This window comes from Callospermophilus lateralis, chromosome 8 (genome assembly GCF_048772815.1).
Source record: "Callospermophilus lateralis isolate mCalLat2 chromosome 8, mCalLat2.hap1, whole genome shotgun sequence".
NCBI lineage: Eukaryota > Metazoa > Chordata > Mammalia > Rodentia > Sciuridae > Callospermophilus > Callospermophilus lateralis.
In genome coordinates this window covers 1996524-2012609 of record NC_135312.1, presented here as the reverse complement: position 1 = coordinate 2012609, position 16086 = coordinate 1996524, and the positions used below count along the sequence as shown (strand labels likewise).

General features: G+C 45.4%; 1 protein-coding gene and 1 non-coding gene across 2 annotated transcripts in view; one reads left to right on the top strand and one right to left on the bottom strand.

Annotated features, from left to right (window-relative positions):
• The first annotated feature begins 3971 nt into the window (after positions 1–3971).
• On the top strand, positions 3972–4077 carry LOC143406648 (U6 spliceosomal RNA). The gene has a single exon (XR_013092281.1). It is a non-coding gene; the product is annotated as a U6 spliceosomal RNA (small nuclear RNA).
• Positions 4078–11662: 7585 nt separating this feature from the next.
• The window catches only part of Rnf4 (ring finger protein 4), a 32204-nt gene continuing 27780 nt past the window's right edge, over positions 11663–16086 (bottom strand). The window contains exons 5-8 of the mRNA XM_076864524.1: positions 15502–15511; positions 14892–15051; positions 14385–14433; positions 11663–13879 (exon numbers count right to left, since the gene is read on the bottom strand). Of these exons, the coding sequence (XP_076720639.1) occupies positions 13730–13879; positions 14385–14433; positions 14892–15051; positions 15502–15511 (369 nt within the window). The 3' untranslated portion in view covers positions 11663–13729. The remainder of the gene's footprint in view (positions 13880–14384; positions 14434–14891; positions 15052–15501; positions 15512–16086) is intronic.

Sequence of the window (16086 nt, the reverse complement as noted above, 5' to 3'; positions counted from 1 at the left end):
CTTGGCCAGTCCGGGATCGGTTCGAGGGCTGCAGGCTGCCGCACAGGACCTGGGCAGCGACGGGTTGGGTCCACGGCGACGATGCCCGCCGGCTCAGTTAGGGGCCCGGGGCCCAAAGGCCGCGCTTCCCTCGAGCCATCTGCCCGCACCCCCGAGCCGATCCGGCCGCCTCTCACCACCTTTCCAGGCGCTTCCGGCCTCGCGGGCCCCCGGGTCCAGGCCAGAGTGCTGGGCCGCTGCCTGGGCCCACCTCTTGGGGGCCCTATCCATCACCAGCAAGCCCAAGATACAGCCTTGTCCTTGGACCCAGGCAAGAGGGACACTGACTGGTCCCTACGCTCCAAACACACGGAGACAGGAGACGTGTGCCCAGGCCTTCGTTCCATGTGTTACCGGTCCCAGAGGCGGTCGAGCTTGGCATTGCCCTGTGTGGTCCGCCGCCTCCATGTACGCCCTCTCCTGAGTCTGCCGGTGTTTCTTTGCCTCCCTGTCTCCCCTGCCACAGCTGCTAATCCTGACCCATTCTTCACGCCAGACAGAACGCGCTAGTGTGATCAAATCTACCCTCTGCTAAAAGCCCTCCAGAAGCTCCGCCTTGTCAGCAAAAGGAGTTCCCTCACCCCTCCCGTAAGGTCTCCGGTGATCCTGCCACTGAAGTGGGGTTTGAGAGAGTGGGTCGGAATGCCGCCGAGCCCCGACTCCTTGTCTCCTTGGGCACTCCGTAGTGGGCAAGGTCTCAGGCTACCCCTCTCCACACCTGCACCCTATGAGCCTGAGTCAGATACCTGCCTTCTCTCACAATCCTGCTTCCCCCCTCTTGGCACATTGTCATGGAATTGGGATTCATGACTGTCACCAATATCCCACAAAAGGAAACTTCTTAAGGGGCAGGGGAAGACAAGGGAGTGCCTTCCTCAGCACCAGAGTCCAGGATCAAGAGGCTGGACTCACAGCACTCCAGTATTTGCTAAGTGAATGAATGACATAATAATGGCCGTTTGTCCGGCAGTTATACACTAACCATGCTGCCTGCTGCTGTCTCATCTCAGTCCACATAATGACTCTGGAAATAGGTACCATTAGCCCCTATTTGATGAATGAGAAACTCATGTTCATAGATGGTAAGGTATTTGTCCAAAGCCACCCCATAGAGGCAGAGCCCAGGTCCCAGCTCAGGTGTGACTTGGGTACTAACAGAGCACTCAATGATACAATCCAGTTACTCTGGGGACTGGGACAGGGGAGGCCTCTCTCAGGAGTTGAACTGGGCTATCCCATCTCAGTACAAAGGGCTTACAGTAGTGCCACACTGGGCAACAGGGGAAGCTCAGCATGTCCCAGGACCCCTCAAAGTTATTGTGGCTGCAACAAGTAAAAATGGCCGAATCTGACAGGCACAGTGGCACACATGCCTGTACTCCCAGTGGCTGGAGAGGCTGAGACAGAAGGATCATGAGTTCAAAGCCAGCCTCAGCAACAGCTAGTTGCTAAGCAACTCAGTGAGACCCTGTCTCTAAATAAAATATAAAATAGGGTTGGGTATGTGGCTTACTGGTCGAGTTTCCCTGAGTTCAATCCCCGGTACCAAAAAAAAAATTCTATTGTTTGTAAACTCCCAGTTTGTGGTAATTTTTTAGAGCAACACAAATGGATTAAGACTCACCCTAAGGAAAAATTAACACGAAATTAAGGAGAAAAATACTAAGGAATAAGATTTTGTCTTGCATAGTTGAGCTTTGGAGAGCAACAAAACATAACTAGTTAATTTCTCCCCGTAAGAATCAATTTTTACCCCTTGAGGGATGGATTAGAGTTCTCCAGAGAAACACTAGTAGGTTGGAGAGAGATTTTGTGACAAGGAACTGGCACATGTAATATGGAGGCCACAAGTCCCCAAATCTGCAGTGAGCCAGTGGAGACCAGTAGAAACTAGGTGTAGCTCCAGTCAGGCCAACAGGCTTGAGGCCCAGGAAGAGGCAGCAGTACAGAGGAGTTCCCTCTTTCTCAGGTTTCAGTGGAGGTTGTTTGCAATTCTGGGGATCCAACCAGGGCCTCCTGCAACCCCAGTGCTCTCAGTTCTTTTGTTCTAATCAGGCTTTCGGCAGATTGAAGAAGACCCACCAACATGTAGCTTTACTCAGTCAGCCAATTCTGATGTTCTCATCCCAAAACGCTCACATCACATCCAGAATATGTTTGAACGAATGTTTGACACTCTCTGGCCCAGTCAAGTTGACACATTAAAAAAAAATAATAACCACCAAAGGGAGAATACAAGACAAAGGCGAGAGGGGATTGTGCATGTTCTGAGAATTCAGTTTATTGTGGTGCACATCTATAATCCCAGCAACTCTTGAGGCTGAAACCAGAGGATCACAAGTTCACAAGACCAGCCTCAGCAAAGTGGCAAGATCTAGTCTCAAAACAAAATCAAAATGCTGATGATGTAACTCAGTGGGTTCACCCCTGGGTACTTCAAAAAAAAAGAGAGAAAGAGAGAAACTTATTCTGGCAGGAGTGTGGGAGGTCCCGTGAAATCCTGCATGGAGTAGGCACTCGGAGCAGCAGCCTCATGACTCTGGAAGGCTCTTAAAACTCACTTTCAGAAAAAGGCTGCATATAGTGGATACTTTTATAAAATTGCAGTTGTATTACTTCCATGTGCAATAAACATTATTAATCAAGATATGAATGTGTACTGGGCACAAGATGCACTTAAAAGGAAAATCAGATAAGTTAACTATCCCACAATTCATGGCCCCATATCTATAATACATGCAGCACTAAAAACTGCATGACAACTTGAATGAAAAGATGGAAGGTGGGTAAATGAAGTTGAGATTCTCACATTTTCATGAAAGCAATAAATATTAGACAAAAAAAAAAAAAATAAGGATATATGTTGTAATCTCAAAGATAATTGCTGAACGATTAGTTTCAAAAAACTAAAGGGGCTGGGGCTGTAGCTCAGTGGTAGAGCACTTGCTTAGCACATGTGAGGCACTGGGAGCAATCCTTAGCACCACATAAATATAAATAAGTAAATAAACAAAAGGTATTGTGTCTACAACTAAAAATATATATATTAAAAAAAAAAAAAACTTGGGCTGGGATTGTGGCTCAGCGGTAGAGCGCTCGCCTAGCATGCGCGAGGCCGTGGGTTCGATCCTCAGTACCACATAAAAATAAAAGTATTGGGGCTGGGGTTGTGGCTCAGTGGTAGAGTGTACGCCTAGCATATGCGAGGCCCTGGGTTCGATCCTCAGCGCCACATAAAAATAAAAAAGTTGTGTCCAACTACAGCTAAAAAATAAATATTTAAAAAAAAAATAATAAAAGTATTGTGTCCAACTACAACTAAAAAATAATATTAAAAAAAAAAAAAAACTAAACGTGTTTTTGTGTTAGGAGAGAACAAAGGAAAAAATATTTCTTGAACCCAGGACCTGCCACATGCTAGGCAAACACTCTGCCACTGAGTCACATCCCAGTCCAAAGTGAGGAATACTAAATGATCTGGTAATAAAGAAGAAAGCATGAAACAGGCATGTCAACAACATAGCAAAGAGCAGACTGTAAATCTACTAATGATTAAAACAAACTATAAGTGAGTAACACTCCAATGGAAACGGTAACATTGTCCAAATGGATTTCAAAAATAAAACCTAGAGGCTGGGGATGTGGCTCAAGCAATAGCGTGATCGCCTGGCATGCGTGCGGCCCAGGTTTGATCCTCAGCACCACATACAAACAAAGATGTTGTGTCCGCCAAAAACTGAAAAATAAATATTAAAATTCTCTCTCTTTCTCTCTAAATAAATAAATAAATAAATAAAACTTAAGAAACACACTTTACATTAGATATAACAAAAAATATAAGGGCACAGAAATTTTAAAAGGTTGAAAAATATATACAAAACAAATATTTAAAAAATCATGAACAAAAGACTTAAAGGAAGAATCAGTAGAAAGTGCTCACTTTTGTGGCACATACACTAAAATAGGTACAATACAGAGAAGATTAGCATAGTCCCTGTGTAAGGAAATTGGCAAATTGGTGAAGCATCCCATAGTGTTAAAAAACAAACAAGGGTTGCGGTTGTGGCTCAAGCGGTAGCGCGCTCGCCTGGCATGCTTGCAGCCCGGGTTCAATCCTCAGCACCACATACAAACAAAGACGTTGTGTCCGCCAATAACTAAAAAATAAATATAAAAAAATTCTCTCTCTCTTGAAAAAAAATTAAAAAAAATAAAATAAAAAACAAGCAAGAACTTCTGAGAATACCCAGCACCCTCCAGGCAAGACCCTCTTTGTTGTCCTCTCCAGAGATTAAACCTGAAGTTACAGTTGTCCATCAGTGTCAAATAGAGGCTGGGAATCAGGAGTCTGCTTCTTTTTTTTTTTTTTTTTTTTTTTTAATATTTATTTTTTAGTTGTAGATGGACACAACACCTTTATTTCAGTTGTTTATTTTTGTATGTGGTGCTGAGGATCGGATCGAACCCAGGGCCTAGTATGTGGGAGGCGAGCGCTCTACTGCTGAGCCACAATCCCAAGAAGTCTGCTTCTTAAGAGATTTTGCCAAATACTCCCTATTTTATTGCTCCCTTGACCCCAGTTCTGGAGTTAGCTGGTGCTGCCAATTGTTGAGCATTTTGAGGACTCTGCAGGGTAAATTGGGCTGTTTTCCAGATTTCCACATGGAATGCTTGTTCAGGTCCACTACAGCACCTATCTGCTTTTCAGCTTTCAAAACTTGCTGCTGAGCCAGGCACAGTGGAGCCTACCTGTCAACTCAGCTACTCCAGAGGCTGTGGCAAGAGGATTGCAAGTTTGAGGACAGGTGGGGCACAAAAGCAACACCATCTCAAGAACATTAAAAGTTTGCTGCTGTTGCCTATTTTATTTTTTCCAACTATGTAGATTTATGCTTTTATTATTATTTGTTTATTTATTTTGGCATTACTGGGAATAGAACCCAGAGCCTCACACGTTAGGCAAGCACTCTACTGCTGAGCCCATCCCTAGCTCTCTTATTATTTTGAGACCAGGTGTCACTAAATTGCCTTGGCTGGTCTAGAACTTGTTATCCTTCTGCCTCAGCCTCCGGAGGCACTGGGATTACAGATGTGTGCCACTGCACCCACCCAATGCAGTTCTAAACAATACAAAAATAGACTACAAAATAAACAGCTATGAAAACAGAAGTGGAGGGCTGGGGATGTGGCTCAAGCGGTATTGCGCTCCCCTGGCATGCGTGCGGCCAGGGTTCGATCCTCAGCACCACATACAAATAAAGATGTTGTGTCCGCTGAAAACTAAAAAAAATAAATATTAAAATTTTCTCTCTCTCTCTCTCTCTCAAAAAAAAAAAAAAAGAAAAAGAAAAAAAGAAAACAGAAGTGGAAGTAATGCAGACCAGACGAATCTCGATGTTTGAAAATTTGTAATGATAACATGTCTTCTGACATGATACAACAGGGAGTACAGTATCATCTGGGAAGGGGTTTTGTTTTGGTTTTTTGGTTGTATTTGGTACTGGAGATTGAATCAAGGGGCACTTTAACACTAAGCCACATCCTCAATCCTTTGTATTTTTTATTTTGAGGCAGGTTTTCACTAAGTTTCCCAGGTGGCCTTGAAATTGCAATCCTCCTGCCCCAGCCTCCCAGTAGCTGGGATTATGGGCATGCACTAACATATCCAGTTCATTGGAAATGATTCTTGCCCAGAATGTTGGGCCTGCATCTGATCAAACATTTAGAATCAATTCCATTTTGTTTTTATGTTTTTTTCTTTAATTGTAGATGGACTTTTATTTATTTTTTACTTTTATTTATTTATTTTTTAGAGTGAGAGAGAGTGAGAAAGAGGGAGAGAGAGAATTTTAATATTTATTTTTTTACTATTTGGCGGACACAACATCTTTGTCTGTATGTGGTGCTGAGGATCGAACCCGGGCCGCACGCATGCCAGGCGAGCGCGCTACCGCTTGAGCCACATCCCCAGCCCCCATTTTTTTTTTTTAATATGGTGCATACTTTATTTATTTATTTTTTTGTATGGTGCTGGGGATCAAACCCAGTGCCTCACGTATGCTAGGCAAGCGCTCTACTACTGAGCCACAACCCCAGACCCCCTTAATTTTATTTTTATGTAGTGCTGATGATCGAACCCAGTGCCTCATGCAAGCTAGGTGAGCACTCTTCCTCTGAGCCACAACCCCAGCCCCACCAATTTCCATTTTATAGGAAATAGAGAATACTGAAAAAATTAAGTAAAATAGTCATTAGATAAAAATACAAGAAGACCCTCTACAAGACAATTTGCCTAAAAAGTCAGTATTTAAAAAGAAAGGAAAATTGTGAATTCTGGGTTAAAAAAGATTAAAGAGGAGCTGGGTGTATGGCTCAGTGGTAGAGTAACCCTGTGTTCAACCCCCAGGACCACAATAAATACATGTGTACATAAAGATTTCTGGACAAAATTTGAAAATGGAGATGAAATGGGTATTTCCGAGGAGAATATAGTTTTCCAAGGTGACCTCATTACAGGTAGAAAATTTAAACAATGGCTTCAGAGAAAAATAGAAAGTATCAACTAAGGAATCAATGGGAAACATTAGTCTAAGATTTTACCAAATTGTACCAAAGTTTCAAAGATTAAATAGTCTAGCTCCTCTGTAAACTGTTTTGGAGTACAGAAAAGGAAACGGAAACTTCTTGTTTTCTTTTTGTACATTTTTTTATTGAGGGAAAATTGATATAAAATAAATTGCATACGTTTAAAGATTTTTTTCTTTCTTTCAGTACTAGATTTGAATTCAGGGCTTTTTTGGTTGTTATTTTTTTGGGGGAGGGGTGGACCAGGGATTGAATCCATGGGCACTCTGCCACTGAGCCACAGCCCAGCCCTATTTTATATTTTACTTAGAGACAGGGTCTCACTGAGTTGCTTAGCACCTTGCCCACAGGTGAGGCTGGCTTTGAACTTGAGATCCCCATATTTCAGCCTCCCAAGCCTCTGGAATTACAGGCGTGCACCATCGTGCCTGCATGAATTCAGGGTTTTATATATGCCAGGCATTTGCTTTACCACTTAGCTACCCACCTCCCCCAGTCCCTCAGTCCCTTTTAGTTTTTGAGACAGGCTCTTGCTAAATTGCACAGGCTGGCCTTGAATTTATGATTCTCCTGCCTGCCCCCTGAGTACATGGGATTTTAAGTGCAAGCCACTATTCACAGCCTAAAGCATGGAATCTTATAAAGTACATCACCATCATCAAGACAGCAAACACATCCTTCACTCTCTAAACTTCTGCCCCTTTGTGAAGCCTCCCTTTCCATCCCTGTCCCCCACACTCACTGGCCCCAGGTAACTGTTAATCTGCTTTTGTAACTAGACTTATTTTATGTTTTGGGGGATTGAACCTAGGGCCTCACACATGATGGGCAAGCACTCTACCACTGAGTACAACCCTAGCCCTAGAATTTCTATATGAATAGAATTATGCAGTATACGCTCTTTCTTATTTCAATAAGCATAATAATTTGAGATTCATTAGATGTTGTTGCATATATCAAAAGGGTTTTTTTGGTTTGTTTTTGCTTTTTGTGGTAGTACTGGGGTTTGAACTGAGGGCCTAGTACCATACTAGGCAAGTAGTCTTCTACTGAGCATTTCCTGTGAGCAGCTGACTTTTTTTTAGTTGCCAATGGATTTTTAACTTTGTTTATTCATATGTGGTGCTGAGGATAGAACCCAGGGCCTCACACATGCTAGGCAAGTGCTCTACCACTGAGCCACAACCCCAGTCCCAGCAGCTGACTTTTAATGGATCCCACCCCCCTTTTTTTAAGTTGTAGATGGACACAATACCTTTATTTTATTTGTCTATTTTTATGTGATGCTGGGGATCGAATCCAGTGCCTCATACATGCTAGGCAAGCACTCTATCACTGAGCCACAACCCTAGCCCCCAGACCCCTTAAGCAGCTTACTTTTATTCTTGAGTCAGGATCATGCTAAATTGCCCACAATGGCCTGGAACTTGTGATCCTCCTGCCTTAGCACCTGAGTAGCTGGAATGACAAGCATGTACCAAAGCTAGGTGCTGTAGTATATATCTGAATTCCCAGCAACTTAGAAGACTGAGGCAGGAAGGTTGCAAATTCAAGGCCAGCCTGGGCAACTTAGTGAGGGACTATCTCCAAATAAAAAAATAAAAGGGGGCTGGAGATGCAGCTCAGTTGGTAGAGTGCTTGCCTCTCAGGCACAAGACCCTAGGTTCTAATCCCCAGCACCACCTAAATAAATAAATAAATAAATAAATAAATAAAAGGAATTGGGGACCTAGCTCAGCGGTAGAGTACCTCCGGGTTTATAATTCCCAGTCTCACAGAAAAGCAAAACCAAATATACCACTAAACCCAGCTGACTAACTTTTTATTGCTGAGTCATACTCCACATATGGATGTTCCACAGTCACTCATGGGAAATTTGGTTTTGTTTTCAGTTTGGACTTATTACAAAGCTGGTGTGAAGGTTCATGTAGAAGTCCTCTCATTTCTCTTGGGCAGTCACTTAGGAGTAGTCATATGGTTACATTGTAGGTGTAAAGCAAACTGCAAACTGTTATCACTTTACATTCCCATCCCTATGAGTTTCAGTGGCTCCAGGTCTTTTTCAAGACTTGGTATGATCAACATTGCTAATTGGGTGGGTGTAAAATGTGTGATGATATCCTACTCTAATTTTAATCTGCAATTCCCTAATGACTGATGATTTTGCCCATTGTCATGTTTTATTCACTTGTGATGCTGGGGATCAAATCCAGGGCCTTGAGCTACATGCCCAGTCTCTACATATATTCTTTAGTAAAGTTTCTGCATACACACACACACACACACACATATAATATTGGAATTGAATCCAGGGCACTTTACCACTGAGCTACATACCCAGTCTTCATTTTTTGAGACAAGGTCTTGTGAAGTTGCTGAGGCTGACCTCAAACTTGTGATCCTCCTGTGTCAGCTTCCTGAGCTGTTGAGATTACAGGTGTGCGCCACTGCGCCTAGCTAGCATTTCATTTTTTATCATTTTTTTGCAGTACTGGGGATTGAACCCAGGGATCCTCTCCCACTGTGCTATACCCCAGCCTGTGTGTGTACTCATTAGGGCTTTCTACTTATGCTATTAAGATGCCTTTACTTCATTTTCCAGTGGGATGTGATCTAACTGTTCTGGCTAGAGCTTTCAGCACTGTGAAGGCACAGGGAAGCATCTTTGTCTTGCCCCTGATCCAGGGGAAGCTTTCAACATTCCACCACTGAAGGTTTTCTTTTACCACTGAGCCACAACCCCAGCCCCAAACTCCAGGTTTTCAACGGGACCTTGTACGCTGATGCATTCCTGGGGCAAGCCCCACTTGGTCATGTGTAGAATGCTGTTTTGTTGGTCCCCCGGCCCCCAGGCTTTCCTTTTGCAGGACTGGGTTCTGACTCCAGGTTCTTACATATACTAGGGATTCTACCACTGAGCCACGCCCCCAGCCTTTTTGACAAGGTCTCATTGCAGAGACTGACCTTGAATTTGCAACCCTCCTGTTTCAGCCTCCACCACAGCTGGGATTACAGGTATGTGTCATCAAGCCCAGCCCTATAATGCTTTTAATATGCTAATGAATTTGGCTTGCTAGTATTTCTGTTGTGTGTATACATACACTCGTATATGTATATAATTCACAAGATTCTTCTGTGCAGTGTCTATGTGTCGTTGTATCAGTACTGCTGACCTCAAATTGAGTTAGTAAGTGTTCCCTCCACTTTTCTTTGAAGAGGTAGGTCAAGAGTTTAAAAAGATCAGTGTTTTTTTTTTAAGAGAATTTTTTTTTAATATTTATTTTTTAGTTTTCGGTGGACACAACATCTTTGTTTGTATGTGGTGCTGAGGATGGAACCCGGGCCGCAAGCATGCCAGGCGAGCACGCTAATGCTTGAGCCACATCCCCAGCCCTGGTCCATATTTCTTGATGAAATGTTGAAAGACAAAAGTGTTCATCAACACCATGTGTGCTTCCTAAGCATTGGAGTTTTGTAAAAGTTCAGTAAGAAAAAGAATGATCTAAGAGTTAAGGAGTAACATTTAATTGCACATGATATAGAAAAATTCAAGGGAAATCAAGTGAGTTTTTGGAGTAAGACCTTGGCAAAGTGCTGGATACAGAATATACAGAGGTCATTTCTGTATTGTAACATCAACAATATAGATGACACCATTTCAAAAATAAGTAAATTAGAGCTGAGTGGGGTGGCACATGCCTGTAATTCCGGCTGTTCAAGAGGCTGAGGCAGGAGGATTGCAAAGTGGAGAGTAGCAAGGGCAACTCAGCCAAACCCTATCTCTAAATAGAATAAAGAGAGCTTGGGATATAGCTCAGTGGTAGAGTACTGCTGGGTTTGATCCCCAGTACCATACCCCAAAGAAAAAAACATAGTAGAAACAGCCTTCCCTTATCTGCAGCTAGCCTTGGAGGCTTCCTTCTGTTCAGCTCCAGGTTACTCAGTTGTTTCCAGCTTGTGATTTATAGGTTCCTGCTTTTCCTTCAGGCCCCGCCCTCCTCCCTGGGCTTGTTTAGGGCATGTATTTCCTTCTTCAACTAGCTTCACAAATAGGGGTGAAGAGACAGACTCTTGGAAGCCACTAGCAAGTGTCCAGTCCATGAGCACTCTCAGCTATGGAGGCTGCACTGTGCAATAGCAACAGATAATAGGCCCTGGGCCTGGAGAGCCTTTCCTGTTCTCTTTCTCTGCAGAACTTCTTGGATCTTGAGGGTGGCAGCTCAGCATCCCTCCTCAGGACAGGCTGCACTTCCTGCTACATGCTTCCTCTTGCCAGTTTCCATTGTTCACTGGCTTAGGGGACTGCCTCTTTTGGTAAACATGCCCAGAGGGAATCCATAGCTGGGTGTCCCACTATCTACACCACAGCCAAGTTCCATCTTCCTGCTCCATCAGAAAATAAGCTTGATTCCCAGGCATTTGCATGTTAAGCCTTTCTGACCCCGGGACTGGGCAGGCATGGAGAAGGGCAGAGGCAAAGGGAAGGGTCTGCCATTACCTCTCTCTTTTTTGATGCTGATGGACCCTTATTATCCATTTACTCATACATGGTGCTGAGAATTGAACTCAATGCCTCACACATGGTAAGCAAACGCTCTACCACTGAGCCACAGCTCCAGCCCCTGCCATTACCTCTTGTCTGATCTTCCATGAGCTAAGCCCATGCCCATTTAGCTTCTGTGGTGCTGTTGTCCAGCAGCAGTGACTGATGCATCCATATATTCTGGGGGTCCTCCCTCCCACCCAGAGGCTGTGTGAGGCATTCCACCCCAAGGTTTCAGGGCAATCTGACTCCATCCTGTTGAGAGCAGTCCACCAGCATTTCTGGGTGGCCGGCCAGCCTGACCTCAGCATGGACTGCTCCATATTCAAGGCCAGGACTGTGGTTTTGCCTAAGAGTGGTCTCTGACATGGCAGCTTCTGGAGAGAGAGCTTTCCTACGCACAGGGACAAAACCTATTGAGCCTGAGGCAGACAAGAACAATATACCTTGGCAAAAGGTTGATCAAATTTGTAAGAGCAAATGAATGCATGGTCATTTGTGGTCCAAATTAATGGTTTTATTTACATCTTTAACACTAGCAGAGGAGTCCAAAACAGACTGATGTCCATTGATACAGTTTAAATGTAACAAAGAAAGAGCTGAACTATGTACAGTGAGAAAAGGGACTTTTCCCCATACCAGTCTTTTCCTAATTAGCAGTTTCTCATTAGTAGAAACTAAAGACACTTTTTTCGCAATTTAATTTAGGATGAAGAAATGCAACTCTTATAATTCATCACATAAGTTGTCTTGTAAGGATAAAATACAAAAAAATCTTAAATGTGTGTCACCACACCTATGGGTTGACAGCTTCACAGTCACCTTGGCTCTTGAAGTCTGATGTCATTACAACCTAACAAGAGCACTTCCATGAGGCCCAGAGGGGACTTCATGGCCATGATGTCCAGCAGGAGGCAGGCATGCAGCACTATAATGAGCACAGAAGCTACATCCTCTTTCAACTCCATAAGGAAAATCATGACTCTCATTCAAATTAATTGGAAGTGAGCCAGGTGGCAGAGAAGTCAGCGAAGAATGAAACTTTTCTTTCACACAGAAGAGGGGGCACTCCTTCAGCCCTGTCTAAAGTGAACTCTGTGCAGAGTCCCTGCTCCTTCAGAAGAGTGCACTGAAGGTCAGTTATTGCTAGCAAAGCCAGAAAGGCCCCTTTCCCACCAGGAAGGTGTTTCACATGGAAAGGCTATTGGTTTGGCTTGAAGCCCTCTGAAGGAGGTGTGACAGCAGAGGCTGGCCTGTACTGCACATGAGGCCTTTTCCCCTGCTAGCCATCCCCAGTGTCTCAGGGGCAGTCTGGGTCACCTTGTTGCCAAGGCTCCCATACACCTATGGAGCAGAGGTTGTCATCAGGCCCTTGCAGAGAAAGAGCCACCACCATGCTCTGCCAACAACCTTTAGAGCTGTCAAAAGCCCAAAGGATCACAGCCTAGCTAGCCAGAAGAACAGCTTCTGAAATGTTGACTGTGGGGGAAGGTGAGAAGCCAAGTCAGGGCCAGGTCCAGAGGGCCAATGTCTTTGAAATAGGGGTGTCAGTGACATGGGCAAAAGCATGGAAGTGAGCAGCTGATAAGGCCACAGTTACTGCCACCACCTCCTGGTATCTACACTGGGCAGACATAGGCAGTAGGAACTGAGGAACTGAGGACTGGAGAGCAGTGCCAACACAGGACAGATTTTATCAGAAAAGAGAGGACACCCAAATACGTGCCTGCCCTATTGACCTTGAATGTCCTGTGCCAGGTGGAGAACTTTGGAGCACGGGTGAGGTTCCTGAGAACAGTTGGTAAGCAGAGACAGAATGGGATGGGCACTGCTCCACAGGCGACATTAGGGCTCTGAGGAGAACACTAACAGTGCTACATCTCCTGGTCTGCTATAAAGTAGTAAAGAACGGGCTTTATTGCACTTTCGTTCTTAGGAAACAGGGGATTGCCCTGCAGAGGTTCTTGATTCGCAGAAAACACTGCAGATGAAGACAAGGTGCAGGGAGAATCACCCGTCACCTCTGACCCTCAAGGTGGGGGGTGGAGGGTGGGGGGAGAGGAGGGTCCAGTAGTTGGGCTTCCCAGGGGGCCACTGCTGCACCTAGAACCCTTGGGCAGAGTGGACTGTGTCTGGCTTGGTTACAGTGTGGTAGACAGACTAGTCAACTGACAGGTACCCAGGAAGGTCGTGTGCCTGGGAGAGATAGGGCAAGCTTTCCAAACAGGGAAACTTCTTCTTGGCAAATGTAGGCCCAGAAAAGCTGGAACCACAATTTTCAACTTCAATGTCCTGACTCTTTCTCCTATTCTGGAATGAAACTACCCCAGAGGAGCAAAGATAAGGAGCCAGATGGGGAGGGCCCCTGGTCCAGCTCCAGAGCATCAGATGAGATTACAAAAGGATCTAAGGGCAAGGGGGTTAGAAACAAAAGAGAAGTTTACATATCAGATGTTGGTTTTGAAACAGTCTTTTTGAGCTCAGGAAATTGAAGGCAGATACCATGTGAAGAGCCCAGCCGGGCTGTCTGTCCATCCGTCTCTCCTGAACAGCTCTGAAACTTCATATATAAATGGGGTGGTACCGTTTGTGGTTGATCTTTTTCCTACAAGTTGGGCAAGTATTAGCATTCTTTAGGGAATCACGGAGGCACTGGCTACAGAAGACGTGGCCACACTCTGTAGAGACAATGAGACGTCCATTCTGCACAATCTGGAAGACATTAAGGAACAGCCTTTGAATTTGCTCTTGTCCCAAAGAACCCCACCCCACCCAGAGCTGAGAAGATCAGTCAGAGGGAAGAAGGGTAGCATGCAGCAGAAAAAGCAATAGTAGTCTGAGAGCCAGTCTCAGTCTGATGAGTAAGTGTGGCCTCTGGAACAGATGGCAGGAGCCTAGGTTTCCCAGACGCAGCAGCAATATGAGGAGGTTATGAGGGATTTCAGCACTGTTTGGTTACCCAGCCAGGATAAAGGACACAAAAACTGTCACTTTGCACCAAAGCCCAGAGCACACTGGGGGCTAAAGCTGAAGCATGCAGGGCCCAAGAGAAACAAGTACACCCTTTTTATATGCAGATCTGCAATAGGCCATGTGCCAGCCCAGGTGGGGCTGCAGGCAAGTGTTAAATCCCACCTAATGAGCAGATCCTGCCTCACCCAGTTCTTTCAGTGACAGTTTAGACACTGAAGAGAGAAGAAATAACCTGGTTACTTACCTCTGAGTATCCGTCCATGCAGATGGGACAACTGACAGTACCAGAGGGCCTAAAATCACAGGGCTTTCCATCAGTTTTTCAGTAAATTCAAACATTTGATTACCTGCATGTAAGTTGCCTGTAACCCCTAAAAGGCCTTTCCTTCAGCTTCCACTAACTCTGCCTTAGCACAGGCAACCAAGAGACTTTCAGGAACGCCAATGGCCTAAGTGGGTATGGTGGCATGGCCATGAGAAGGAGAGAGGAGAGACTGAGTAAGAGAAGGTGCAGACAACCTCAGTTGCCCTGCTCTCCCCCACTCCCAGCATTCCCACTGCTGGTGGCTGGCACAGCCCTGTCACTGCAGAAATAGTCGAGCCCAGCCCTGGATTCAGTTCCAATTGCACCTAGCCGCTGAGCAGTCATTTGAATGCGCCCTTCTGGAGCCAAGTGCTCACAGTGACATAAAAAGACAGTAGTACTTCTAGCCCCTGGCCTCCACACAGCAGTAGCAGGGCACATGGGTACCTGAGTCCTGTGGCCCCCTCGTCCCTGGCGTTTCTGGGTGTGGGGGTGGTCACATACACATCTCTGTCCCTGGACAACTCCTCGTCATCACTGCTCACCACGCAGCTGTCGGCATGGTCTTGGTGTAGCCTCCTTGCGTTCCTTCTTGGCCTCCTCCTTTCTAAGGTGAGAGTCACATTTTTAGGGTAAATGTTTCCCACTTGCACTATCCTCACCACCCGACCCAGGGGCTTCAAAAGACCCTCCCCGCTGGGACTCCCAGACAGAAAACGTTGCCCTGCCAGTTCCTCCCTAGAAGGCCCTGTGCAGCTCTACAGTCTGCTCTCAGGATATTCTGTCTTCCCAGGATAACATGTTCGTCGCGGCTGCAGGCTGGTGCCGGAGCTGGGGGGATGTCTTAAGTTGTCAGCTTTCTCCAAGATCCAGTCAGCCCAAGGCAGGACTGCAGCTCAACAGTCAGCATTGGGGGTGGTTTCTTCAGCAGGGTCAAAGCTCTTCTACTTGGAGATCTTGGGCCCAGAGGACAGCCCAACAAGGCTGGCAGGCTGCAGTCCTCACCCATGCCAGTTCTCTCTCCAAACCCACAGCAAAAGGAGATGCAATCACTCACCGTCAACAATCTTTTAAAAAGAAGGAGAAAAACAAAAATAATCAGCTTGACTTCAGATGAAACGGACACATTTTCTGTTTCTGAAGTGAGATCCTTGCAGAAACCTCTGCCAGGCCCAGTCCTCTCCACACAGGGGGAATGTGCACCATCCTAGTCAATCATGGTGTCTCTCCTCCCCTCCAGGCTACTGTTTTCCAACAGCTGAGGAGCTTGACCCTTGTCCTGCCAGATGCCTGGAAGCTGGCTGCAGCTTCCTCTTCCCAAAATAGGTAGTGCCCAAATCTCATCCAGCCGTCATGCGGACTAAGAGGATGGAACTCAGTACACCATCAGGGACACAGTGCTCAGTAAAGGCATTCAGGACCAACCAAGCCACTGCCAAATATAGTCTTCACCTGGAGAAGGGTTTGGAGTACTTAATGTCGTTAAAAATAACTAAATAAACTGTCTGTCTGTGCCTGTGTGTGGACCAATGAGTGACACATACCAATCCGACTGTAGTCTTGAGGCCTTCAAAAAAGTCAACAACAAACTCTGGCTTGAGGGCTCAACATTCACATGAACTGTCTGAGGGGGGCCAGAGTC